Source organism: Gigantopelta aegis, chromosome 1, assembly GCF_016097555.1.
Source record: "Gigantopelta aegis isolate Gae_Host chromosome 1, Gae_host_genome, whole genome shotgun sequence".
In the NCBI taxonomy this organism is placed as follows: Eukaryota; Metazoa; Mollusca; class Gastropoda; order Neomphalida; family Peltospiridae; genus Gigantopelta; species Gigantopelta aegis.
This window is the reverse complement of record NC_054699.1, coordinates 36,679,459-36,707,455: the sequence shown is the minus strand read 5'-3', so window position 1 is coordinate 36,707,455 and position 27,997 is coordinate 36,679,459. Positions and strand designations below refer to the sequence as shown.

At 39.5% G+C, this 27,997-nt stretch overlaps 2 protein-coding genes across 2 annotated transcripts in view; one reads left to right on the top strand and one right to left on the bottom strand.

Moving 5' to 3' along the window:
* The window catches only part of LOC121374423 (propionyl-CoA carboxylase beta chain, mitochondrial-like), a 95,437-nt gene that overhangs the window by 28,118 nt on the left and 39,322 nt on the right, over positions 1–27,997 (top strand). The gene's annotated exons all lie outside the window — the stretch shown is intronic.
* Positions 51–27,847, bottom strand: LOC121374434 (beta-1,4-galactosyltransferase galt-1-like). Its single transcript, XM_041501538.1, has 2 exons — positions 27,676–27,847; positions 51–2,053 (listed from the first exon to the last, which is right to left on the bottom strand). Exon 2 carries the CDS (start codon positions 2,035–2,037, stop codon positions 568–570), a length of 1,470 nt encoding a protein of 489 aa, XP_041357472.1. The 5' UTR covers positions 2,038–2,053; positions 27,676–27,847; the 3' UTR covers positions 51–567.

Genomic DNA, 27,997 nt, shown 5'->3' with positions numbered 1-27,997 from the left:
GAATGAAACTGTTATTTTAGAAGTGTTATAGGATAAATAGAATTCGCTACTCGTATTTTTTAATATGTAAAACATCAACCTCATCTAGTTAATTACCAATTAACATAGACTTGGTTGATATTTTCCATATTAAAAAACACTCATGATGAATCCTCTATGCATTACACAGAGTTGATCTACATGTATTGGAGGGTCATGCATGGGCCATCTGACTATCTTGTTATAGTTTCCTATCAGTCCAACCAGAGGGAACTATAGGTTTCATCTCCGTCCTGTCTCTGTCTGTCTGTCCCACATTCCCACATATACATGAATGTTTTTCCCACAATGCCTTGAGATATTGAGCTGAAATTTTGTTTATAGCTTTATCATGTACTGTTAAAGAAACAAAGCTTTACACAGAGTTCTACTCTAGGGCCATCAGGGGCTATCTGAGTATCTTTGTTTTCTTCCTAAAACCTGATTATAGCTAGTGGCAGGCTATTACGTGTCACAGGCAATATACAGGAAATTACAATTCTGTTTACCTTTAATGACAAGAAAGTATGTGTAGAGTTTGTAAACACTTTAATAAATAAACTGTAAAACTTCTTTCATGACTTTGTTAGATCTGGTTTCCAGCAGCTTGGAATAACGTAGCATAGACTCGTCTCGAACTGTCGGCTGACAGCGCATGTCACGGTCAAAACTCACTACACATTTCCTGTAATGATGAACCAGGGCCACCGATGGGTCCACGTGCACAACTGTTATGTTGTCTCTGATTGGTCGGCTCAGATGATGTATTCCCAGCTCAAAAATCTTATTGGTCTGAACAATAAGCTTTGTTCGAACTTTACTGGTCTTTTTAGATCTCTCTAAATGTTGAAATAGTGGAATCTTTTGACTTGGATCTGGCAGTTGCCTGGAATCAAAGAACGCACTTTGAAATGAAAAGGCTGCTATTTTGTCTAAGGTAAGGCCAGAGTGTTGCACCACACTGTGTAGCATGGACAACAGATTTCTAGTCCTCTTTGGAATGAGCACTTCATCCAAGTCTACAAACATAAGGAATTGAAACTTCTCCATGTTGTTATAGAGACAGTGCTGAATTGTCAGTAACTGTCCATTGTACCAGATGGCATTATCTGTCACATTTGTAGGCAGTTCCCAGTTGTAGACGTTAACATTTCCACGCATGGAGTAATATTTCAGTAAATTCTCAGTACTTTTTGAAATGTTGTATTTGTAGAAAAAGACTTTCGAAACCCCGAGAATTTTCATTAGTTCAATGTAATTTACTAGCGTCTGTAAAGGAATATTTCCAAATAACGGAGGCACACACACACCAATTGAATTTTCATTCTTTTCTGAATAAGAGTGTTGCAAGGGTGGTAACTCTAGTTGCGGATAATCCATGTCATCCCAGAATGCCTCAGATATGGTTGACAGATGCACGTGTTTTGGAATCACATTAACATTAGCAGGAAGTGAACATGAATAGATCCATCCACCGTACTGCTTGCCGTGGTTTTCACACATCTGATACTTCTCAGCAAACACTATCAGCTTCTTGTCATTAAAAAACTTGCACATGAGCCCGTCAATTAATCTAATGTGCTGGAGAGCAAGAAGTCTCACAACTGTTGCATTCCCCTGTCTGGTATCCACGTTAGCCGCGTAGACGTAGATTTCTCCAACTGTGGTAAAATTCACAGATCTGAAGTTGTAATTGGTGAAATTGTAGGCACTGACAAAGCGAGATGCACGATTCTCGGCCGATGATAACACAGATAACTTTGCTTGCTGCATGTCATAAACTGTTCTGTTGCCAGTGGGTTGTGCTTTATAAGTGATCCAGTCGGAAACGCGCAGGTACTTAGTACTGGTTTCTCTCGCTGCTCCGTGGGATGCTGATAGCTGAAGGTCAGGGTCACTGGTCTCCTCGTGTCGTCTCATCATCCCCGACTGGAGCTGAATGACGAAGATGGTCGTCACATACATGGTCATCAGCACGGCAAAGTACCACGTACAGTTTCGAACTTTAGACCGCGCCATCTTGGAATCAGGTTAACTGCAATAAAAAAAACAAAGACATTTTATTTCCATCAGGCATAGAAAAAAGAGCAATGTACAGCTTACCACAAAATTCAGAACAGGGACCTTTTCTACAAAGCGATCTTAGCGCTAAGATCGCCTTAAGTTCATAATGCACTTAGGTGATCTTAGGGCTAAGATCGCTATCTTAGCACTATAAAATTGTAAAACTGTGGTCTCCATCATATATTTAAAGTGCAAGCTCATCTCACTGTGCTATAAAAAATAGCAGTCATGTGGTCACCTGAGGTAATCTTTATTGGCAAAGGGCAACTATTTGAACTAGACAAAGGTCAGACCGATCCCTGACAGTGGGCCCATTTCTTGTTCCAGCCAGTACACCCTGACTGGTATATATTATATAGTGCATATAAAAGATCCCTTTGTACTAATGGAAACATTTATGTATGTATGTAACAGGTTTCCTCGCTATAACTATGATTAATAAATCAATGTGCTCTAGTGGTGTCGTTAAACCTTTTTTTTTTTTTATGACCATCAATTTTAGAAAAATATGTATCAGGGCTCGAACTTAACGACGGCAATGACAGCAATTGCCGTCGGTGACATATAAACTGCCGTTGGTTGGGGGCATCACCGATGGCACTTTTGTGCCGCCGGATAAAAATGACTGCCGTCGGTATAGCTCTTAACTGACGGCAAAATGTATAAACGTGTATGAACATTATCTGCCAGTATTTAACACAGATGTTTGGGTCCTGGTTGGAGTTAATTAATGTTTACGGTCGACGACAGTCACTTTTCGCACCCTTGTTTTGTCTTCGTACACAGTAAATAAAACATATCCAACGGTAATTTTTTGATATGATATATTTGACAAAAGGTACTTTTTATTTCTTTCAACTTTTGAAACTTAAAATTAATATTTTTTCCGGAATTATGAAAAATAACTAAATACCAACCTGTAAACAACGTTGTCCACTTGTTATAGAAATTTGACAGGGGTCAAGGTTAGTAGACCAGTTTTTATTTTAATGTGGCAAAGCATAGTAATAATATAGCTAATTTTGAATTTGAATGACGTCAGTATTCCAATGACGTCACTTTGAATCGCCTTACAATAACCATACACTGGATACATGACGTTTCCGTTTTAACAATGCTGGAAAAATTCCAATGCAAACTTGCTATTGAAATTATTTTTTTGGAACATTACTAATGTATCTGAATGTGTTTGAAGAAAATCTTGTGATTAAAACAATTGTACCTTTTACGAAATATGGATTTCAAGTGAAATTAGGGTAAGATATGCTATATTTATTGTGTACAAACCCAAAACAAGGGTGCGAAAAGTGACTGTTGTCGACCTTAGTTTGTACCACGCAACGGAACTATATTTAGTCATGCACATACCCTGTGCATGATTCCATTTATAATAAATTCTTGTTTATTGAAGTTTATTGACATAAATTAAGAAATTTGACTACATGTACATACAGAAAAATAACCTTTCAGTCAAGTTTATTTGCTGCAAAAGTCAGTTTATCAAAATTGCCATCAGCATACTCAAAATTGCCATCGGCATACTCAAAATTGCCATCAGCATACTCAAAATTGCCATCAGTGGGCCCTTTCACCGATGGCAATTTATTTTTTAACTGCCGTGGGTGATACATTCTTAAGTTCGAGCCCTGATGTATGCTGTAGCACAAAATATATAATATAATGAAAAAACTTAATGCAGCCATTTGAGGACTGATGTAACAATTTGTTTTAAGTGGTTCTGCTTGCCATTTTGTTTTAATGGCATTTGGTCAATACCCGTAACAAATTGTTTTAAGTGACACTGCACACCACACGTTTTACCTTCAGTCTGAAAAAATTAACTTAATTGTAATTGAAATGATTGCCTTGAAATCCAGGTATTGATGGGTTAACCTGTTTTATTATTTCAATGAACATTGGTGAGTTGGTTCAGAATGCGGACAGCCCCTGATAAAAGCAAGGTATGTGCTGCTATAATAAGCCTGAGATGATAAATAAACACACACCCACAGCAGCGTGACCCAGACACACATCTCACTGACAGTGTTTACATAGTACGTGGTGAAAGCTTTCTTCTTCCTGATCATCACCAATTACAAACTTCTTAAATATCAACTTTTTGTTTTCTTAATGGGCAGACTGTTCCAGGGAATATGCATGGCCTATATACATGTACCAGTGCAAGTCCTCCCACACCCATCTCTCATTATAACTCTTAGTCTCTCCCTCTGCCCCTCCCTCCCGTCTCTCTCCTGTCTGTCTGTCTGTCTCTGTCTCTCTCTCTGTCTCTCTGTCTCTCTCTCTCTCTCTCTCTCTCTCTCTCTCTCTCTCTCTCTCTCTCTCTCTCTCTCTCTCTCTCTCTCTCTCTCTCTCTCTCTCTCTCTCTCACACTCCAGTTTTAACTCTCTCCCATGATCATTTGAAATAATTTTATGACAAATTCAGATTGAGTTGTTCAGACTGTTTCCAGCATGATTATAATGTGTATACATCAAACTGCACATACAGACTATCATACCACACACTTGACAACTTGGTGTACCAGAGCACCAACAACATGGAAACAAGTTTTGAACGTTAAAAAAACAAAACAATATGGCATTCTTATTTATTCTTATTCTTACAAAATTATTTAATCCAAATCAGGGCATATCCCGGAACTACTAACAGCTCTGAGCATCTGAAATGTCTGGCTTCTTTGAAACAGTGTGAAGTTTGTCTTGACATATACAGGTATACTCTTCAAAAAAAGTAGTGGAACTCTAATACAAATTTACAGTTGCCAAAATATTTGTAAGGTATATTAGCTGTGGGGAATGGTTATATGATAATAGTGAATTAATTGGGCAAACATTACAACCGGTAGTTCAGTATTACAATAGGTTTTATGACCACCAAAGATCTTGAAGGACGATTGGGGTCAAAAGTGAAATTTGAAAGTTGACATTTTTTAATCAGTAAATCGCAAATTCAAACAATAAAAATGACTAAAAACAAAACAATAACAACTGTATGATTAACAGAATGAAAAAGATTGACAGAAATAATGTTCCACAGTGATTAATTGACCGTCCTGGAAATTGTCAAAATCGAGAATGACACCCCACGCACGTGTACGGGGCAACTTCTGTGTGATGCACTTGCAGATTATGGAATGTGTTTCGGTGTGTTGATAAACAGACCTGAACGTTCTTTACTAGGATGTCTGTGCTCAAAAACGTATGTTTGGTCTAATAGTTGATATTAACATTAATATTTCAGGTTCCCCTCCTTTTTTTGAAGAGTATATATACTGTCTTGATTTATATTTGTATATATTCATCCAAAGCTATTACTACAAATGTACTAGTAGTTTTACATATATTTATTGACATTCAATGGGCTTAAAATAATTGTGCAAGAAAAGGCACCTGAACTATCATATCTGATCTATTGTTTTTGAGAAGTATTGTTATTTTGAACTTTTTACCCTTATTTGAAAAAAGAAAAGCATCAGTGCTATTTTCGATCCCATGTTTTAGAGTCTAGACTCAAATCTGTAATGATTTAAAGTCTCTAAGTTAAAGTTTGTTTTGTTTAACAACACCACTGGAGCACATTGATTTATTAATCATTTGCTATTGGTTTGTTTGTTTTGTTTAACAACACCACTAAAGCACATTGATTCATTAATCGGGTATTAGATGTCAAACATTTGGTAATTTTAAAATATAGTCTTAGAGAGGAAACTCGCTACATTTTTCTATTAGTAGCGAGGGGACTTTTATATGCATCATCCCACAGATATGATAGCACATTCCACAGCCTTTGATATATCATTTGTGGTGCACTGGCTCGAATGAGAAATAGGTCAATAGCGATCGATCCTAGACCGACCATATATCAGGCAAATACTTTACCACTGAGCTATATCCCACCCTTTATAAAAGTCTCAAGTGTAGACCCTAAAGGTTTGATACACACAAGGCCTGATGTCATACATGTGGGGCAGGATGTAGGCCAGTGGTAAAGGTTTGATACACACACGGCCTGATGTCACATACATGTGGGGCAGGATGTAGGCCAGTGGTAAAGGTTTGATACACACAAGGCCTGATGTCACATACATGTGGGGCAGGATGTAGGCCAGTGGTAAAGGTTTGATACACACAAGGCCTGATGTCACATACATGTGGGGCAGGATGTAGGCCAGTGGTAAAGGTTTGATACACACAAGGCCTGATGTCACATACATGTGGGGCAGGATGTAGGCCAGTGGTAAAGGTTTGATACACACACGGCCTGATGTCACATACATGTGGGGCAGGATGTAGGCCAGTGGTAAAGGTTTGATACACACAAGGCCTGATGTCACATACATGTGGGGCAGGATGTAGGCCAGTGGTAAAGGTTTGATACACACAAGGCCTGATGTCACATACATGTGGGGCAGGATGTAGGCCAGTGGTCAAGGTTTGATACACACAAGGCCTGATGTCACATACATGTGGGGCAGGATGTAGGCCAGTGGTCAAGGTTTGATACACACAAGGCCTGATGTCACATACATGTGGGGCAGGATGTAGGCCAGTGGTCAAGGTTTGATACACACAAGGCCTGATGTCACATACATGTGGGGCAGGATGTAGGCCAGTGGTAAAGGTTTGATACACACAAGGCCTGATGTCACATACATGTGGGGCAGGATGTAGGCCAGTGGTAAAGGTTTGATACACACAAGGCCTGATGTCACATACATGTGGGGCAGGATGTAGGCCAGTGGTAAAGGTTTGATACACACAAGGCCTGATGTCACATACATGTGGGGCAGGATGTAGGCCAGTGGTAAAGGTTTGATACACACAAGGCCTGATGTCACATACATGTGGGGCAGGATGTAGGCCAGTGGTAAAGGTTTGATACACACAAGGCCTGATGTCACATACATGTGGGGCAGGATGTAGGCCAGTGGTAAAGGTTTGATACACACACGGCCTGATGTCACATACATGTGGGGCAGGATGTAGGCCAGTGGTAAAGGTTTGATACACACAAGATGTCACACATGTGGGGCAGGATGTAGGCCAGTGGAGGTTTGATACACACACGGCCTGATGTCACATACATGTGGGGCAGGATGTAGGCCAGTGGTAAAGGTTTGATACACACAAGGCCTGATGTCACATACATGTGGGGCAGGATGTAGGCCAGTGGTAAAGGTTTGATACACACAAGGCCTGATGTCACATACATGTGGGGCAGGATGTAGGCCAGTGGTAAAGGTTTGATACACACACGGCCTGATGTCACATACATGTGGGGCAGGATGTAGGCCAGTGGTAAAGGTTTGATACACACAAGGCCTGATGTCACATACATGTGGGGCAGGATGTAGGCCAGTGGTAAAGGTTTGATACACACAAGGCCTGATGTCACATACATGTGGGGCAGGATGTAGGCCAGTGGTAAAGGTTTGATACACACACGGCCTGATGTCACATACATGTGGGGCAGGATGTAGGCCAGTGGTAAAGGTTTGATACACACAAGGCCTGATGTCACATACATGTGGGGCAGGATGTAGGCCATGGTAAAGGTTTGATACACACAAGGCCTGATGTCACATACATGTGGGGCAGGATGTAGGCCAGTGGTAAAGGTTTGATACACACAAGGCCTGATGTCACATACATGTGGGGCAGGATGTAGGCCAGTGGTAAAGGTTTGATACACACACGGCCTGATGTCACATACATGTGGGGCAGGATGTAGGCCAGTGGTAAAGGTTTGATACACACACGGCCTGATGTCACATACATGTGGGGCAGGATGTAGGCCAGTGGTAAAGGTTTGATACACACACGGCCTGATGTCACATACATGTGGGGCAGGATGTAGGCCAGTGGTAAAGGTTTGATACACACACGGCCTGATGTCACATACATGTGGGGCAGGATGTAGGCCAGTGGTAAAGGTTTGATACACACACGGCCTGATGTCACATACATGTGGGGCAGGATGTAGGCCAGTGGTAAAGGTTTGATACACACAAGGCCTGATGTCACATACATGTGGGGCAGGATGTAGGCCAGTGGTAAAGGTTTGATACACACAAGGCCTGATGTCACATACATGTGGGGCAGGATGTAGGCCAGTGGTAAAGGTTTGATACACACAAGGCCTGATGTCACATACATGTGGGGCAGGATGTAGGCCAGTGGTAAAGGTTTGATACACACACGGCCTGATGTCACATACATGTGGGGCAGGATGTAGGCCAGTGGTAAAGGTTTGATACACACACGGCCTGATGTCACATACATGTGGGGCAGGATGTAGGCCAGTGGTAAAGGTTTGATACACACACGGCCTGATGTCACATACATGTGGGGCAGGATGTAGGCCAGTGGTAAAGGTTTGATACACACAAGGCCTGATGTCACATACATGTGGGGCAGGATGTAGGCCAGTGGTAAAGGTTTGATACACACAAGGCCTGATGTCACATACATGTGGGGCAGGATGTAGGCCAGTGGTAAAGGTTTGATACACACACGGCCTGATGTCACATACATGTGGGGCAGGATGTAGGCCAGTGGTAAAGGTAAGGTTTGATACACACAAGGCCTGATGTCACATACATGTGGGGCAGGATGTAGGCCAGTGGTAAAGGTTTGATACACACAAGGCCTGATGTCACATACATGTGGGGCAGGATGTAGGCCAGTGGTAAAGGTTTGATACACACAAGGCCTGATGTCACATACATGTGGGGCAGGATGTAGGCCAGTGGTAAAGGTTTGATACACACAAGGCCTGATGTCACATACATGTGGGGCAGGATGTAGGCCAGTGGTAAAGGTTTGATACACACACGGCCTGATGTCACATACATGTGGGGCAGGATGTAGGCCAGTGGTAAAGGTTTGATACACACACGGCCTGATGTCACATACATGTGGGGCAGGATGTAGGCCAGTGGTAAAGGTTTGATACACACAAGGCCTGATGTCACATACATGTGGGGCAGGATGTAGGCCAGTGGTAAAGGTTTGATACACACAAGGCCTGATGTCACATACATGTGGGGCAGGATGTAGGCCAGTGGTAAAGGTTTGATACACACAAGGCCTGATGTCACATACATGTGGGGCAGGATGTAGGCCAGTGGTAAAGGTTTGATACACACAAGGCCTGATGTCACATACATGTGGGGCAGGATGTAGGCCAGTGGTAAAGGTTTGATACACACACGGCCTGATGTCACATACATGTGGGGCAGGATGTAGGCCAGTGGTAAAGGTTTGATACACACACGGCCTGATGTCACATACATGTGGGGCAGGATGTAGGCCAGTGGTAAAGGTTTGATACACACACGGCCTGATGTCACATACATGTGGGGCAGGATGTAGGCCAGTGGTAAAGGTTTGATACACACAAGGCCTGATGTCACATACATGTGGGGCAGGATGTAGGCCAGTGGTAAAGGTTTGATACACACAAGGCCTGATGTCACATACATGTGGGGCAGGATGTAGGCCAGTGGTAAAGGTTTGATACACACACGGCCTGATGTCACATACATGTGGGGCAGGATGTAGGCCAGTGGTAAAGGTTTGATACACACAAGGCCTGATGTCACATACATGTGGGGCAGGATGTAGGCCAGTGGTAAAGGTTTGATACACACACGGCCTGATGTCACATACATGTGGGGCAGGATGTAGCCTAGTGATAAAGGCCTCACCTGATCTATTAACAATCAGTGGTGTAAAAAAGTTTGTGGTGTGTACTATCCTGTTTTTGGAATGGTGCATATAAAAGATCCCTTGCTGCTAATCAGAAAGAGTAGCCATGGCGTGGCAGCAGGAGGTTTCCAAGCTCATTACCAGGTACCTGTTATGTCCTTAACCATGCATCATTAGGTATAACATTCCTTCCTTCCTTTTTGATGTCAAATATTAAACCATTTTCTCTCATCTGTCTTGCTTCATCCGTATTTGATTGGTTACCCTCAACTAGTAATCGATCATTTACGGTATTGATCATTTGCGCTTCCCACCACATAAACAGAGGCACCTGCGAGAGTAGCTACACCACTGAAGAAATCGTTCTGCTGTTCCGCGTTGTTATCGCTCTCTCAAGTTCTGTTTGTGTTTCATCTTTTAAAGAATTTGTCTTCACAATGTGCAACTGCTTTCACTTAGCTCCTGATACATCGCAGGTGTGCACGATTCCCTAGCCATTCACTGCAGAATTACAACTCAAAGCCAGGTGTCTGCCCAGTTCACTTTCCTCCCCTTTTATCTCTAGTGCCAAACCAATTTTCTTCCAGGGCAAACATTGATCCTGTTTTGTAGAAATTTGATTGTTTTTCTTGCTAAAAGACATTTGCTTCTTGTTTGGCTGGTAAATGGAAAACATCTCTAAAACAACACCCTCTTTGTAAAAGATGAGGTATCGTATTAGTTCCTTTATTTCTTTTCTTTTTTTCTTCTTTCTTTTTTATTTCATTTTTTTTTTTTTAAAGCTCTATTCCCAGCTCTTTGATAGGACTAATCAAAGTAACGACACCATTAGAGCACATGGTAATTTTGACATATAATCTCAGAGAGGAAACCTACTACATTTTTTAGTATCAAGGGATCTGTTATATGCACCATCCCACAAACAGGATAGCACATACCACAACTTTTGATATATGGTACCTGTGCACTGGCTAGAAAGATAAATCACCCAATTGGCCCAACATTGGGGATTGATCCCAGACCAACCATTCGCCAGGCGAGCACTTCACCAACGGGTCCATGCCTATTGAAATGTAGTCAAATGTATTGCCAAAAGTTCACATTGCTTATTGATGCCACTACAGCCTCTAGAGCATATCAATTCAATTAATCGTCTGCTACTGCATGTCGAATATACAATTAAAAAAAGAGTTTGTTTTGTTAAACAACACCACTAGAGCACATTAATTGATTCATCATCAGCTGTTGGATGTCAAACACATGGTAATTTTGACAGTCATAGAGAGGAAACCCGCTAAAAAAATGTCATTAGTAGCAAGGGATCTTTTATATGCACCATCCCACAGACAGGATAGCACATACCACATCCTTTCATATACCAGTCGTGGTGCACTGGCTGGGACGAGAAATAACCTAATGGGCCCACCGACGGGGATTGATCCTAGATCGACTGCTCATCAAGCGAGCGCTTTATCACTCGCCTACGTCCCGCCCCAAATATACAATAATAGCAGATAGTGGTACTTCTTGTATTACCAGCAATGGATCTTTTATATGTACTTTATCACTCGCCTACGTCCCACCCCAAATATACAATAATAGCAGATAGTGGTACTTCTTGTATTACCAGCAATGGATGTACTTTATCACTCGCCTACGTCCCGCCCCAAATATACAATAATAGCAGATAGCGGTACTTCTTGTATTACCAGCAATGGATCTTTTATATGTACTTTATCACTCGCCTACGTCCCGCCCCAAATATACAATAATAGCAGATAGTGGTACTTCTTGTATTACCAGCAATGGATCCTTTATATGTACTTTATCACTCGCCTACGTCCCGCCCCAAATATACAATAATAGCAGATAGTGGTACTTCTTGTATTACCAGCAATGGATCCTTTATATCTACTTTATCACTCGCCTACGTCCCGCCCCAAATATACAGTAATAGCAGATAGTGGTACTTCTTGTATTACCAGCAATGGATGTACTTTATCACTCGCCTACGTCCCGCCCCAAATATACAGTAATAGCAGATAGTGGTACTTCTTGTATTACCAGCAATGGATCTTTTATATGTACTTTTCTGTAGGCGGGACAGTACATATCACAGTCTTTGATATACCTGTCATTTAGCACTGGTCAGGATAGGGGGCAGGATTTAGCTCAGTCGGTTGAGTGCTCGATTGAGGTGCTTACGTCATAGGATTGAACCACCACAGTAGATCCATTCAACTGATTGGGTATTTTCTCCAGTGTACCACAATTGGACAAAGGCCATGGTATGTGCTTTCCTGTCTGTGTGAAAGTGGGAAATGCATATAAAAGATCCCTTGCTGCTAATGAAAAAAATGTAGCGTGTTTCCTCTGATGACTATGAGTTAGAATTACCAAATGTTTGACATCCAATAGCCGAAGATTAATCAATCAGTGTGCTCCAGTGGTGTCCCCTGTTTGTTTACAAAGGGGAAAACATTATAAAAAGTGAGTGAGAAAAATCAAAGTAGTTGAGAATTAAAATTAGTATGACCATTTCACTCTGATTTTTCCTTTATGTGATCCACATAAAACAGTCCTTGTTGTTAGTAAAATAGTATGTTATGTGTAGTGGAAGTTTTACTCATAAATGTAAGCCATTCATAAAAAAGAATAATTTAGAATGTGATAAACATACATTGTATCGTCAATAAAAATAATTTTGTGACTAATAACACAAATCTATGTCAGCAACTTGGAAAACACAGTAAGGTTATCTCCTAATTTAATATTACTTTATGTTAGACTCCATGTACATAGAAGTGAGATGTTTACCATACCAAGCTGCCAGTTAGTGGGATTAAGTTGTTAGCCATCACTGCTTTATTCCAGTGCAACCACTACTTTAAAAAACAAATAATAATAAATAAAAAAATACACCAAAAAACATACCAATACATATTTTCACGAACTGAAAAAAACACATCATCATAATCTGTTCATACACGGCTGTCCATCAAGGAGTTTTCCAATCTTTACAATCTGCTGAACATGAACAGAAGCACAGTTAGGGGCGTACTTGTGTGTGTGTGTATGTGTGTGTGTGTGTGTGTGTGTGTGTGGGGGGGGGGGGTGCACTTCCAGATCATCTCAGGAATATGCTCTTATTTTGTCTAGTTCAAATAAACTTCCTAAAACCATCAGTATCATGTAAAGTTTTTATATTATAAGTGGGTGGGGCCTAGCTCAGAGGTAAAGTGCTCACTTGATACATGGTCTATTCCTCATTTGACTGGTGTATCAAAGGCTGTGGTATGTGCTATCCTGTCTGTGGGATGGTGCATATAAAAGATCCCTGGCTGGATTATGAAAAATCTAATGGATTTCGTATCTAAGACTACTTGTCAGAATAACCAAATTTTGACATCCAATAGCCAATTATTAATAAATCAATGTGCTCTAGTGGTGTCATTAATTAAAACAAACTTTAACTTTTGTTCCCCTCTCCCCCCCCCCCCCCCCCCCCCCCCCCTGTTGGTATTACTGAACCCTAATTTGTTTGGTATACTGCCACCTCCCTTATTTTAGACTAGGTACGACCCTGAACATTATGGCTAGCTGGTTATAAACTTTATCCTTAAAGTTTCTATATTGAGTGAATTTCCTTGTGAAATCAGGCTAAAAGATAAGCCACGCTTTCATGGTTGACTGGATCCACAGGATGCCAGCTAAATTACATCCCTTATCAGATGGAAGTTTTTTTCCTGGAGTCAGTTCACTGATAAGTGCCTGTTAGAAGGTAGTGGTAATTGCTTTTTGGTGCATTTCCATAATACTGGATTTAAAATACATATACAGTGTACCAGTACTGTACTTTGGCATCTATATAGTGCAGCAATGATCATTTGGTTTGTGTATTGGTTATGCAAGCTTAATCGTTATAACCAGTTTACCATTCATGTAGAATTTATTGGACAAATCATTCACTAATGTTTGTTTTTTTAAATGTTAGTTTGGGTTTTATAAAAAAAAAAAATTCTTAAAAGTTGAATGATGACTATGATCTGTAGGCTGGGCTATGGTAACAGATTTCTGATACACTTGTTAAACAGTACTCAATATTGAAGCCAAGGGAAAAATGTGTGCATGAAATTCTTGCATAGTTCACAATGAACCACAAATCACTGCCGATATATGTACCATTCAATTGTGTTTATACATTGCAAACATGCGATATGGTATTTATTATTGTAGAAAATACTTTTTTTGCAATATACATGTATCATGCCATTATTTACTCTTATTACCCACATGGTTAAAAATATCTTGGTAACTCTTCCACATGACACAATGACATCAACAATTGGCGTATTACAACCTTACAGGAATCCATATTTTCAAAGTTGTATTAGCATTATGAAATCTGAAAACTATTGTAAGCTATGACGTCACTATCGCATGTGCTGTAGTGACGTCATAGCCTGTGAACGTTTTACTATCCTGTAGCACCAAGATAGTTTAAACAATCCCTAGTCTGGTTACTAAGCAGCTCTTAACATTGCCTTGTTCTTCAAACATAAATTACATGTAATTTGGTTTTCACTTTTAAAAATCGGTTATGCAAACAAAAATAGATTATGTACATTGTTTAATTGATCAAAGTGAATTAATTGATCAATAGATTAGGCAAACTTTTTAATTAATGAATTTAATGAATTTTGATTGATTAATCAATGTGCCCTATAGTACATAGTATAGTGAAACAAAACAGCCTTTAACTTTTAACTTATGCTGCACTCTGATAGACAAGAGTTAAAGGAAGGAAATGTTTAACAATGCGCTCAACACATATTATTTACAGTTATATGCTGTCAGACGGATATTGAATATGACCAGACGGATATTGAAAGAGGAAATCCGCTGTTGCCACTTCATGGGCTACTCTTTTCGATTAGCAGCCAGGGATCCTTTATATGCACCATCCCACAGACAGGATAGTACATACCACAGTCTTTGTTACACCAGTTGTGGAGCACTGGCTGGAACGAGAAATAGCCCAATTGGCCCACCGACGGGAATAGATCCCAGATTGATCATGCATCAGTCGAGTGCTTCACCTCTGAGCTACGATCCGTCCGCACAAGAGTAAGAGAGACACAAACTGGCTTTCTGCCAGAAAGTAATTTGAGGGTAGGTCATAAAAACAAATCCGACCACAAGTCCCAATACCAGATGATTATGGGTTAGACATTTTTTAAATTGGATGCTGCATTTCATGCACTTTTACCGGCCTCGGTGGCGTCGTGGCAGGCCATCGGTCTATAGGCTGGTAGGTACTGGGTTCGGATCCCAGTCGAGGCATGGGATTTTTAATCCAGATACCGACTCCAAACCCTGAGTGAGTGCTCCGCAAGGCTCAATGGGTAGGTGTAAACCACTTGCACCGACCAGTGATCCATAACTGGTTCAACAAAGGCCATGGTTTGTGCTATCCTGCCTGTGGGAAGCGCAAATAAAAGATCCCTTGCTGCCTGTCGTAAAAAAGAGTAGCCTATGTGGCGACAGCGGGTTTCCTCTAAAAACAGTGTCAGAATGACCATATGTTTGACGTCCAATAGCCGATGATAAGATTAAAAATCAATGTGCTCTTGTGGCGTCGTTAAATAAAACAAACTTTACTTTTTTTTTCATGCACTTTAACACATTTTAAACAGCAGTTTTCTTACTATAATTTATCCCAGGGCTCCAACTTAACGACGGCACCGACGGCAATTGCTGTCGTTGAGATATAAATTGACGTAGGTAGAGACCATCACCGATGGCACTTTTCTGCCATCGGTAAAGCTCCTCAACAATGGCAACATTTGTTGTACATTGTCTACCAATATTTAACTTTTGCACATTTGAAATATGTCTGCATACAGCAAAATAGCCTTTCAGTCATGTTTATTTGTCATTTAAAAAAAAACCTGCCTTAGGCAGGCTCACAATAGCTGTGAGAGACACATTCTTAAGTTCGAGCCCTGTTATCCAAATATTACAAAAATATTATTTCCAAGATTTTTGGGTACGTTATTTTACCCTCCCTACCCACTGGCAGAAATCTTGACAACACTGTAATCTGTCTATCTGCCTGTCTCTGTCTCTGTCTCTGTCTATCTGTCTGTCTGTCTGCCTGCCTGTTTATCTACTTGTCTCTGTCTGTCTGTCTGTCTGCCTATCTGTCTGCCTGTCTGCCTATCTGTCTGCCTGCCTGCATGCCTGTTTGTTAAAGTTTTGTTTTGTTAAATCCCACCCTGTCTGTCTGCCTGTCTGTCTCTGTTTGTCTGTCTCTGTTTGTCTGCCTGTCTGTCTCTGTTTCTTTGTCTGCCTGGTATTATGCTGCCAGGTAAAATGTAACCTGGTCCCACCCATAAGATCAGTTCTCTCAGATCTGTCAACAGGGAATCACCTGGAATTCTGCAGACATCTCTACACCAGTTCCAGGTAGCCCGTTCTGTAGAGATCTGTCAGCTCGTGTAAACCTGATACCAGTCTACATCTGTCAGGGGATTCACTGGTTCAGCAAATCTGCAAAACTATTCTAGTGAGGGGTTTAAAAAAAGTATAAAAAAAAATCTAAAATAAATCCAGAAATTAAAGGTACCTGGAATCAAGGCTATTTTAAAAATTGAACATACTTGTATATGGGAGACTGGTTTAAATTTTAGATTGTTAAAAAAAAATAATAATAAAAAAATTAAAAAATTTAAGGTACAAATTAAGGCTGTTCAAGAATTGAACATACCTGTATAGGGCAGGCAGGATGAATCTTGGTATGTATTGTAGTGAGAGGTAAACAAAAATAAAATAAAAATCCTGAAATTAAAGTTACAAATGAAGACTGTTCAAGAACAGAACATACTCATATAGTGGAGGCAGGGTGGATGCAACTTGGTTTGAAGTTTAGTGAGGTTTTAAAAAAGAAAAAGAAATTAAAGGTACCAAAAGTTAAAGTTTGTTTTGTCTAGAGCACATTGATTTATTAATTATCGGCTATTGGATGTCAAACATTTACTAATTCTGAAACTATGTGTAGTCATCAGAGGAAACCGCTACATTTTTTTCTAATGCAGAAAGGGATAGCACATACCACAGCCTTTGATATACCAGTCATGGTGCACTGGGTGGAATGAGAAATGGCCCAATAGGCCCACTGACGGGGATCGATCCCAAAACGACCGCGCATCAAGCGAATGCTTTACCACTGGACTACATCCCTCCCTCAAAGGTACACAGTATACACGTGACAGTCACAAGTAGCAGGCCTTAAAGGTACACAGTGTACACGTGACAGTCACAAGTAGCAGGCCTTAAAGGTACACAGTGTACACGTGACAGTCACAAGTAGCAGGCCTTAAAGGTACACAGTGTACACGTGACAGTCACAAGTAGCAGGCCTTAAAGGTACACAGTGTACACGTGACAGTCACAAGTAGCAGGCCTTAAAGGTACACGGTGTACACGTGACAGTCACAAGTAGCAGGCCTTAAAGGTATACAGTGTACACGTGATAGTCACAAGTAGCAAGCCTTAAAGGTACACAGTGTACACGTGACAGTCACATGTAGCAGGCCTTAAAGGTATACAGTGTACCAAATGAAGGCTTTGAACATATTATTATGGAGGCAGGATATATCTTGTTACAAAATTCTAGTGAGGGTTTCAAAATGAAAGTGAAAAAAAAGAAGAAAAAAGGTACCAACCCACACAAATCAGGGGTACACAAATGTGAAGTTGTGATAGTTGCCCGGTGGACAACCAGTAGCTGAAGTTTGGTTGCCCAACATCATCTCTTGGTTGCCCACATATTTCATAAAAGTTTTATGAATATAATTTTGAACTGTCTTTAAAATGAAATTGAAATTTAAAATGTTTTTGTTATTATCATTACTTATCAGTTTAGTTTTATTCCTTTTTTAACATTATTTACCTACAGCTCATCTTCGCTTTGGCCATCACAGTCATAATACTCTGATGAACTGGATGCTTGTTGGTGTAGTTTGTGGCCTTTCACCCACCATTCAATAACAAGTACAATTCCAGTGATGCAAAATGCCGCAGAAATTGCTTAATTGTTGAATGGCTCCTTAGAGTGAGAAAGTGCAGGAATACATGTGACGATCACGAGTAGTAGGCCTAATCCACATTTTCAGTGATACCAAACATTTTCTCTCATGTCAAATCGACCCTACTTAGTACTGCAAGTTTGTCCCTATCCGGATTATTTCACCACCAAATACATATTTCATATTGACGATATTACTAAACCATTTAACAAAAATACAATTTAATTCATGAAAATACGAAGAACTTAAAACATGAAAAATATGTTTTACAAAATGCGGAACTCGTTTTGAAGTAAAGTTAATAATGACAATATTTAAGAAATATTTCATTATTAATTAAAATAAAGCTTGCCAGATGGTGTCTAACAAAAATTACACTCAGTAAGCACAAGTCGTCAGTATTGGGATGCGTCAACAAGGTGTTTAAGGTGAATAGGAAATATTTTGTAGAAAGAATTTGTCAGTGCCGATACTTTTGAATTGCCCGTGACTGTCCGAGTGTTGTTAAGTTTTGTTTTTTATTTTATGTGTTTTATGATTTTCTTGGGCAACTGTTTGACAAAGAATGATTGCCTGCAACATATTTTGGTTGTCCTGGCCGCACGGATAACCGATTTGTGCACTCCTGTCAAATAATGAGTGAAACCCACTACCAGCACTCAATCAGCTACTCAGACTAGCAGCCAGGAATCCTTTATATGCAGCAACCTACAGACAGGATAGTACATACCATGGCCTTTATTACACCAGGTTTGGTTTAGTGGCTAGGATGAGAAATAGCCAGTGTACAATGGGTCCACTAACAAAGATTGGTCGCGCATCAGCAAGCACCCTGGTGGACATTTGGAAATAAACAGATTTTTTTTTTTTTTTCGGCCTCAAGGGCTCAAATATGTTATCTTTTCTTCTCTTTCCTTTGAAAAACATCCTCAACCTGGTTTAGCATTATCTCACGGAATGAGGAAGATCATTTCCTTTGTTCATGGCTTTCACCCAACTTTATATCAATCACCAAACCTTCTTGTGCTTATTCAGCAAATAGATTTTGTTTTTAAAATAGTCATTTACATGCATGGCAAATAGTTTATTTATGTTAAACTTTGTTTTTAGACCACTTTAAAAAACCCACCCATCTATCCATCTATCCATCCACCCATTTACCCATCCACCCATCCCAGTCCTGTCCACCATCTATCCATCCATCCATCCATCCATCCATTTACCCTTCCACCCATCCGAATCCTGTCCACCTATCCATCTATCATCCATCCATCCATCCATCCATCCATCCATCCATCCATTCAACCCATCCATCCATTCAACCCATCCATCCATCCATCCATCCCATGCACCCTTCCACCTAACCATCCAAAACACATCCATCCATCTAAAACACATCCATCCATCCACCCATCCAGCTACCAACTTGCCAAGCCAACCACCTACCTACATGTACCTATATTTGAAGGAAGTGTTCATTATAAAGCTGGAGTGTCGTTAAAACATTCACAAATGCATCCATCTACCCACCCGTCCATCCAAAACCCACCCACCCATCCAAAACACATCCATCAATTGAAAACACATCCATCAATCCACCCATCTACACACCCACCCACACACCAATTCACAAACTCGCCAAGCCAACCACCCACCTACACCCCCACCCACACACCCACACACCCACACACCAACTCTCCAACTCACCAAGCCAACCACCCACCTATACACCCACCCACACCAACTTGCCCACACACCAACTCACCAACTCGCCAAGCCAACCGCCCACCTACACACCCACCCACACACCAACTTGCCCACCCACACACCAACTCACCAAGCCAACCACCTACCTACACACCCACCCACACACCAACTCACCAACTCGTCAAGCCAACCACCCACCTGCATACATACCTACATGTATATTTCAAGGAAGTTTTCATTATAAAGCTAATGATTTTTTAAAGTTAACTTTTACTGTGCTGGTTCTATTGTTACAAACTGCAAAACAGTGGACATGGTTGCCAAGAATCATTTCACCGTTACCACTATTTTACTGTATGATTCAGCCATAACACAGTGGCTACGTTTGCCAAGTATTAAACAAGATAAAAACGTAATTGTCTTGCTTGCTTTTGCCTTTTACCCAATGTTTGTGTAACTGAAGCGAGGTTTTTATCCCATTTGTGTTATCTTTGTAGGGCGTAACAGACAGTTCAGTCTTGAAATTGTATTTTGTTTCCACATAACATTCCTTTCTACTGTAACTGTATCCTGTCCATAACCCATGCCATTTGTGTATACTACATGTACATGTACTTTGACAGTAAACAGGGCATTAATAATGTGCTCATCACTCTTCCTTTGTCTAGCTTATTTGAGTGATGTTCCAGTTATCAATTATAATACAAAATTGATCGGTTTGGCTCTGCCCATGTGATTATCAATTATAAAAATCCATATCCGATTGTGTGGGAAAATGTTAACTAATTGTTCCTCCAGTTATATAACGGAATCAGTGTAAATATATTGGAGCTGGTGTTTGTTTTCATGTGTACATAAATGTTTGCAAGGTTTCTCGCAGTGAACAAGTAGGTGCATGCTCTTTATAACTCGAAGCCTTCTTATGTTATATCATTCTAACTGATTGTGTAATCGAAAGTTGATCGGTTGGTGCAAACCGATTATAACCGATAATCGATGATGAAATTCCAACCGATTCCTAAGACTAATAATTATAGAAACATTATCTAGTTAAAACGTTTGTTGTGTTTAATGACACTACTATAGAGCACATGTATTTATTAATCATCAGCTACTGGATGCCAAACATTGGTAATTCTGACATATAGTGTTAAAGGAAACCGGCAACATGTTTTCATTACTAGCAATGGATCTTTTATATGTACTTACCCACAAACAGAACAGCACATACCATGGCCTTTGATATTCCAGCCATGGGACACTGGTTGGAATGGGAAAACAGTCAGAGAATGGGTCCACCGAGGAGGTTCGATCCTTTGACCCAACACCTCAGGCGAGCGCTCTGCTGACTGAGCTAAACTCTACCCCCTTGGGAAACATTCCCCAAACACTGTTCCAGTTAGTACATTGCGACTCTCCAATTGAAAACAAGGTAAACATTCCCCAAACACTGTTCCAGTTAGTACATTGCGACTCTCCAATTGAAAAACAAGGTAAACATTCCCCAAACACTGCTCCAGTTAGTACATTGCGACTCTCCAATTGAAAACAAGGTAAACATTCCCCAAACACTGCTCCAGTTAGTACATTGCGACTCTCCAATTGAAAACAAGTTAAACATTCCCCAAACACTGCTCCAGTTAGTACATTGCGACTCTCCAATTGAAAACAAGTTAAACATTCCCCAAACACTGTTCCAGTTAGTACATTGCGACTCTCCAATTGAAAACAAGTTAAACATTCCCCAAACACTGCTCCAGTTAGTACATTGCGACTCTCCAATTGAAAACAAGTTAAACATTCCCCAAACACTGTTCCAGTTAGTACATTGCGACTCTCCAATTGAAAACAAGTTAAACATTCCCTAAACACTGTTCCAGTTAGTACATTGCGACTCTCCAATTGAAAACAAGGTAAAGTTGGTTTTGTTTAACAATGCCACATGACAAGAGCACAGTGATATACAAGAGCACAGTGATATACAAGAACACAGTGATACACACAAGAGCACAGTGATACACAAGAACACAGTGATACACAAGAGCACAGTGATATACAAGAACACAGTGATACACAAGAGCACAGTGATATACAAGAACACAGTGATACACAAGAGCACAGTGATACACAAGAGCACAGTGATATACAAGAACACAGTGATATACAAGAACAGTGATATACACAGTGATATACAAGAACACAGTGATATACAAGAATACAAAGAACACAGTGATATACAAGAACACAGTGATATACAAGAACACAGTGATATAAAAGAACACAGTGATATACAAGAATACAGTGATATACCACAGTGATATACAAGAACACAGTGATACACAAGAACACAGTGATACACAAGAACACAGTGATATACAAGAACACAGTGATACACAAGAGCACAGTGATACACAAGAACACAGTGATATACAAGAACACAGTGATATACAAGAACACAGTGATATAAAAGAACACAGTGATATACAAGAATACAGTGATATACCACAGTGATATACAAGAACACAGTGATACACAAGAATACAGTGATACACAAGAACACAGTGATATACAAGAACACAGTGATACACAAGAGCACAGTGATACACAAGAACACAGTGATATACAAGAACACAGTGATATACAGGAATACAGTGATATACAGTGATATACAAGAATACAGTGATATACAAGAGCACAGCACAGTGATATACAAGAATACAGTGATACACAAGAACACAGTGATATAAAAGAACACAGTGATATACAAGAATACAGTGATATACCACAGTGATATACAAGAACACAGTGATACACAAGAACACAGTGATACACAAGAACACAGTGATATACAAGAACACAGTGATACACAAGAGCACAGTGATACACAAGAACACAGTGATATACAAGAACACAGTGATATACAGGAATACAGTGATATACAGTGATATACAAGAATACAGTGATATACAAGAGCACAGTGATATACAGGAATACAGTGATATACAGTGATATACAAGAATACAGTGATATACAAGAGCACAGCACAGTGATATACAAGAATACAGTGATACACAAGAACACAGTGATATACAAGAACACAGTGATATACAAGAACACAGTGATATACAAGAACACAGTGATATACAAGAACACAGTGATATACAAGAACACAGTGATATACAAGAACACAGTGATACACAAGAACACAGTGATATACAAGAACACAGTGATATACAGGAATACAGTGATATACAGTGATATACAAGAATACAGTGATATACAAGAGCACAGCACAGTGATATACAAGAATACAGTGATACACAAGAACACAGTGATATACAAGAATACAGTGATATACAAGAACACAGTGATATACAGTGATACACAAGAACACAGTGATATACAGTGATACACAAGAACACAGTGATATACAGTGATACACAAGAACACAGTGATATACAGTGATACACAAGAACACAGTGATATACAAGAATACAGTGATACACAAGAACACAGTGATATACAAGAATACAGTGATATACAAGAATACAGTGATATACAAGAATACAGTGATACACAACAGTGATATACAAGAATACAGTGATATACAAGAACACAGATAGCCTATCAACAGTCATAAGATCTGTGCTGTACAACAGTATATATGTGCAATTAAAGTGTTCTCATTTGGATACGGTATTTGTTCTAGCCAGGCTACGGTAGTTGTTTCGTTGATCTTTTTGTTTGTTTAACTACACCACTAGCGCACATTGTTTTATTAATCATCGGGGTTTTTTTTTCATTAGTAGCAAGGGATCTTTTATATGTGCCATCCCACATACAGGATAGCACACACCATGGCCATTGATATACATGTACCAGCCTTGGTACACTTGCTGGATAGAGAAATAGCCCAGTGGGCCCACTGATGAGGATCGATCCCAGACCAACCACGCTTAATTATTAAGACAAATACATGCAGATCGAGACAGTTACAAGTAAAGTGATGACAGTGTTATAATATCGGTGTTTATCCTATAACTTACCCATGATAGCCAGGTCATAAACCCAGGTGATAATTTAGTGTGTTAACCCGTGTAATAATGGTATGTGAATTTAAAGATATATGCATATTTGCAAGGTCTCTAGGTAATAATGTGTTGCTGTCAACGGGTCATTTGTTTACAAACCAACAAGACCTGTATACCTGAGCATAACATTTTCACAAGATTTAGTTGTTTTTGCTAATCGTGATGATGTCATGTTATCAATGGAGGCGACTTTAATACTGTGATTTACTAAATATTGAATGAAAATCTTATTTTAGAAGTGTTAAAGGATAAACAGACTTCGCTACTTGTGTTTTTTATTTGTAAAATATCGACCTTGTCTACTTAATCGATATATGTCTCAGCAGAGCCACGACAATTATCGATTAACATAGACTCGGTTGATATTTTCCATATCAGTAATAGTCTTGGACAGAAAACTTGCTACATATTTTCATTAGTAGCAAGGGATCTTTTATATTTTTTACAAAACAGGATAACATATACCACAGCCTTTGATATACCACTGGTTGGAACGAGAAATAGACCAATGGGCCCACAGATGGAGATCGATCCTAGACCAACCACGCATCAGGGAAACACTTTACCACTGAGCTATGTTCCACCCCTCTCTTCTTCAGAATAACAGTGGCCATACATCCAATGTATTTCTGGTCATTATCAACTTTATGGCAGCTCAAATTGGATTTTAACTCACAATAATTTTGTATTCATAAAAAAAAAATATATATTGGTAAATGAAATGAAGCTACTACAAACAAGAGTCTGACAAGAAACCCATTGGGTACATACAAACACTGGTGTTCTAAACCAGAACCGGCCCCGGTGGCGCAGTGGTTAAACCATCAGACTACAGGCTGGTAGGTACTTGTATAGGGTTCGCTGCCCAGAACCGGCCTCGGTGGCGCAGTGGTTAAACCATCAGACTACAGGCTGGTAGGTACTTGTATAGGGTTCGCTGCCAGAACCGGCCTCGGTGGCGCAGTGGTTAAACCATCAGACTACAGGCTGGTAGGTACTTGTATAGGGTTCGCTGCCAGTACCGGCTCCAACCCAGAGTGAGTTCTTAAGGGCTCAGTGGGTAGGTGTAAGGCCACTACACCCTCTTCTCTCTCACTAACCACTAACCAACTAACAACTAACCTACTGTCCTGGACAGACAGCCCGGATAACTGAGTTGTGTGCCCAAGACGGTGTGCTTGAACCTTACTTGGATATAAGCACGAAAATAAGTTGAAATGAATCAATCAATCTAAACGAGAATGTGTTTAATATGCAAGTGTAGTGGTTAAAAAGGGTCTGTTAGTTGGAAACAGAGAACAGTGAAAGAGAACTCAGAACGGTCCACTGTTCCTGAACTGCCATGTGAAATTTTAGTAAAACTCGTATGTGAAATGTAATATGGCCTATATGTACTGAACATTCAGTAAAGTTTACATAACCAGAACAAGGACATCTCAAATAACAAATAGAAATGATTGCTAATTGCTTGTAACTGTGGATTTCTTTAATGGATGCCTTTCTTAATTGGAATGATGTTCACTAAGTGAGTCTTCCCAGCCCAGGACCCATCATAAAGATAAGAGTCTGTTAAATAGTTAGATAATTAATGACCTACAGGGTTTGGGATGTAGTCCAGTGGTAAAGCGCTCGCTTGATGTGCGGCTAGTCCAGGATCGATCCCCGTTGCTGGGCCTATTAGGCTATTTCTTGTTTCAGTTGGTGCACCATGACTGTTATATTAAAGGCTGTGGTATGTGCTATCCTGTCTGTGGGATGGTGTATATAAAAGATCCCTTGCTACTAAGATGCGTACAGATGTGCACTATATATAATATAACACTTTCAATTTGAGAACACTGAAAAACTAAATGCAAAATTGAAATTAATGCATCTGACCATGTTTCAAGAAAATATTGTACATTAACATAGTACGAGTACGAAGTGAAATTATGGTAAGATATGTTATATTTATTTTGTACACAGCTAAAATAATGGTGCAGAAATTTTCTGCTGTCAATCTTAAAAGATGTTTTGCTGAAAAGACATTACATTGAAGTTAACCTTTTAAATAGAAATGAGGAAGTTAAAATAATGATGTAGGTCATTCAGATTACGAGTGAAGAAAGTTGAAAATGGTACATGTACTGCATTTTTCACAATCTAAATTTTAATGTCAGTTTTGTGCTGTTTAAATACAAATTACATATACATACATACACACACGCACATATGCACGCATGCACACACACACACACACACATGCATACACACACACCATGCACGCATGCACACACACACATGCACACCTGTATGTACGCACACACATGCATGCACACCTGTATGCACGCACACACACGCATGCACACCTGTATGCACGCGCACACACATGTATGCACACACATACACACACACACACACACACACACTGACAAGAAGAGTGATATGACTGAATAACAAAGTATTAGTGTGATTGTGAAAGATTAACAATGATGAGGATTGTAAACTTCATAAATGTGTCATATTAACCTATAGGTTAGCACCTAGCTGGGCTCGTAGTGCTTGGTGAGGTTCCATTACGGGTTACCAGGCACTATGCTTATTTCAGTGCCTATTTTAGACCCCTCTAATAGGAGAGACACCGTAATAAGTACTGGTAAATATGTTTAGGGTTTGTTGACATTCATTAACATTTTATGAGTACCAATCATGAGGGGCTAATTGTACAGGAATGAAAGTAGAGTACAATAGGTTGCACCTAATCGTGTACCGTGTAATAGAATATTTTGCCTAATTGCAATATTTGTTGAAACACTGAACCATTTCGTATAAATTGTATGCAAAACGTGCTGTTTTACTGAATAGTCTCTGATCAAAATCCACATACATGTATTTGCAAAGAAAAATAGCAGAAAAACATTTAAAATGTGTTTAAATTCAACAAAATAAATTAAGCATGCCTTTATTTCATGTCAAAAGAAGTTGTAGTTTAAAATAAATAATGTAAGCACTGTAAGTTGTCCATCTTTGTTGTGTACATGTATATTTTTGAAAATATTTAATATTCATTTTAGCTAAAAAAAATAAACATGCATTTATCATTGTTTAACCAAAACCTTGATCCATTTTTCTTTAAAGTATAATATGTACAATTCTACATTAACTTTTTAAAATTGTCCAAAAGTACAAGATCACTGAAAATATTTACTTCATTTTTAATATATGCTTTGTACCCCACTTATACAGTACCACACAGTGTGATCACCCAAGAATAATGTTTACTGATTTTAATTTTGTACCCCATTAAAACAAGAACAAAACAATATTTACTAACTCATGTTTGTACACCATTTATACAGTACCCCACACAAGAACAATTATTTACTTATTTTGCTTTGAACTCTATTGACAGCAGTGACACAAGAACAATATTAAATTTTAGTCATTTGATTTTCTACCCCATCTACACAGTACCACACACAAGAACAATTATTTATTGATTCTATATTTTGTACCCCATTTACACAGCATCACACACAAAAATGATTATTTATTGATTCTATATTTTGTACCCCATTTACACAGCATCACACGCAAGAACAGTTATTTATTGATATTGTTTTTAACTCTTTATTTACACAAGAATAATATTAAATTTTAATGATTTGATTTTGTACCCCATCTACACAGTATTGCACACTAGAACAATACTTACTCGTGCTATGTTTTGTACCCCATCTAAACAGTACCACACACAAGAACAATTATTTACTGATTTTATTTTTTTGAACTCTATTGATACAATATTAAATTTTAGTGATTTTATTTTCTACCCCATTTACACAATACCACACACAAAATACCAATACATGTATTTACTAATTTTTTGTTTTGTATCCCATTTAAACAAAAAACTATATTTACTGATTCTCTGTTTTGGTACCCCTCTTACACAGTACGTCACACAAAAGAGCAATATTTACTAACGATGCTCACCTTTACCGCACAGAAGTGATCATCATTCTCTGATGGCTATTTCATGTAGTGGCTCAGGTCTCCTGCAGACAGCTGGCCTCATTGCTTCTGCCCACTTAATTGAGTGAAATAAATAAACTCACCACCAGTTCATCTGGCGTATCTGGGCTGTGTGTGGTGAGCAGAGGCAGGTAGCTGGAGCCAGCCGACTGTGTGCCTCTCTCTCCCACTCCCAGGCTTCCCCTCCTATAAATGATTAGTACGACCATCTCACTGATAACCTGCCCAGATGCCAGATAAAAGTGTAAGCTTATATGAAGAGCAGATTGGCGACTGTTGGCAG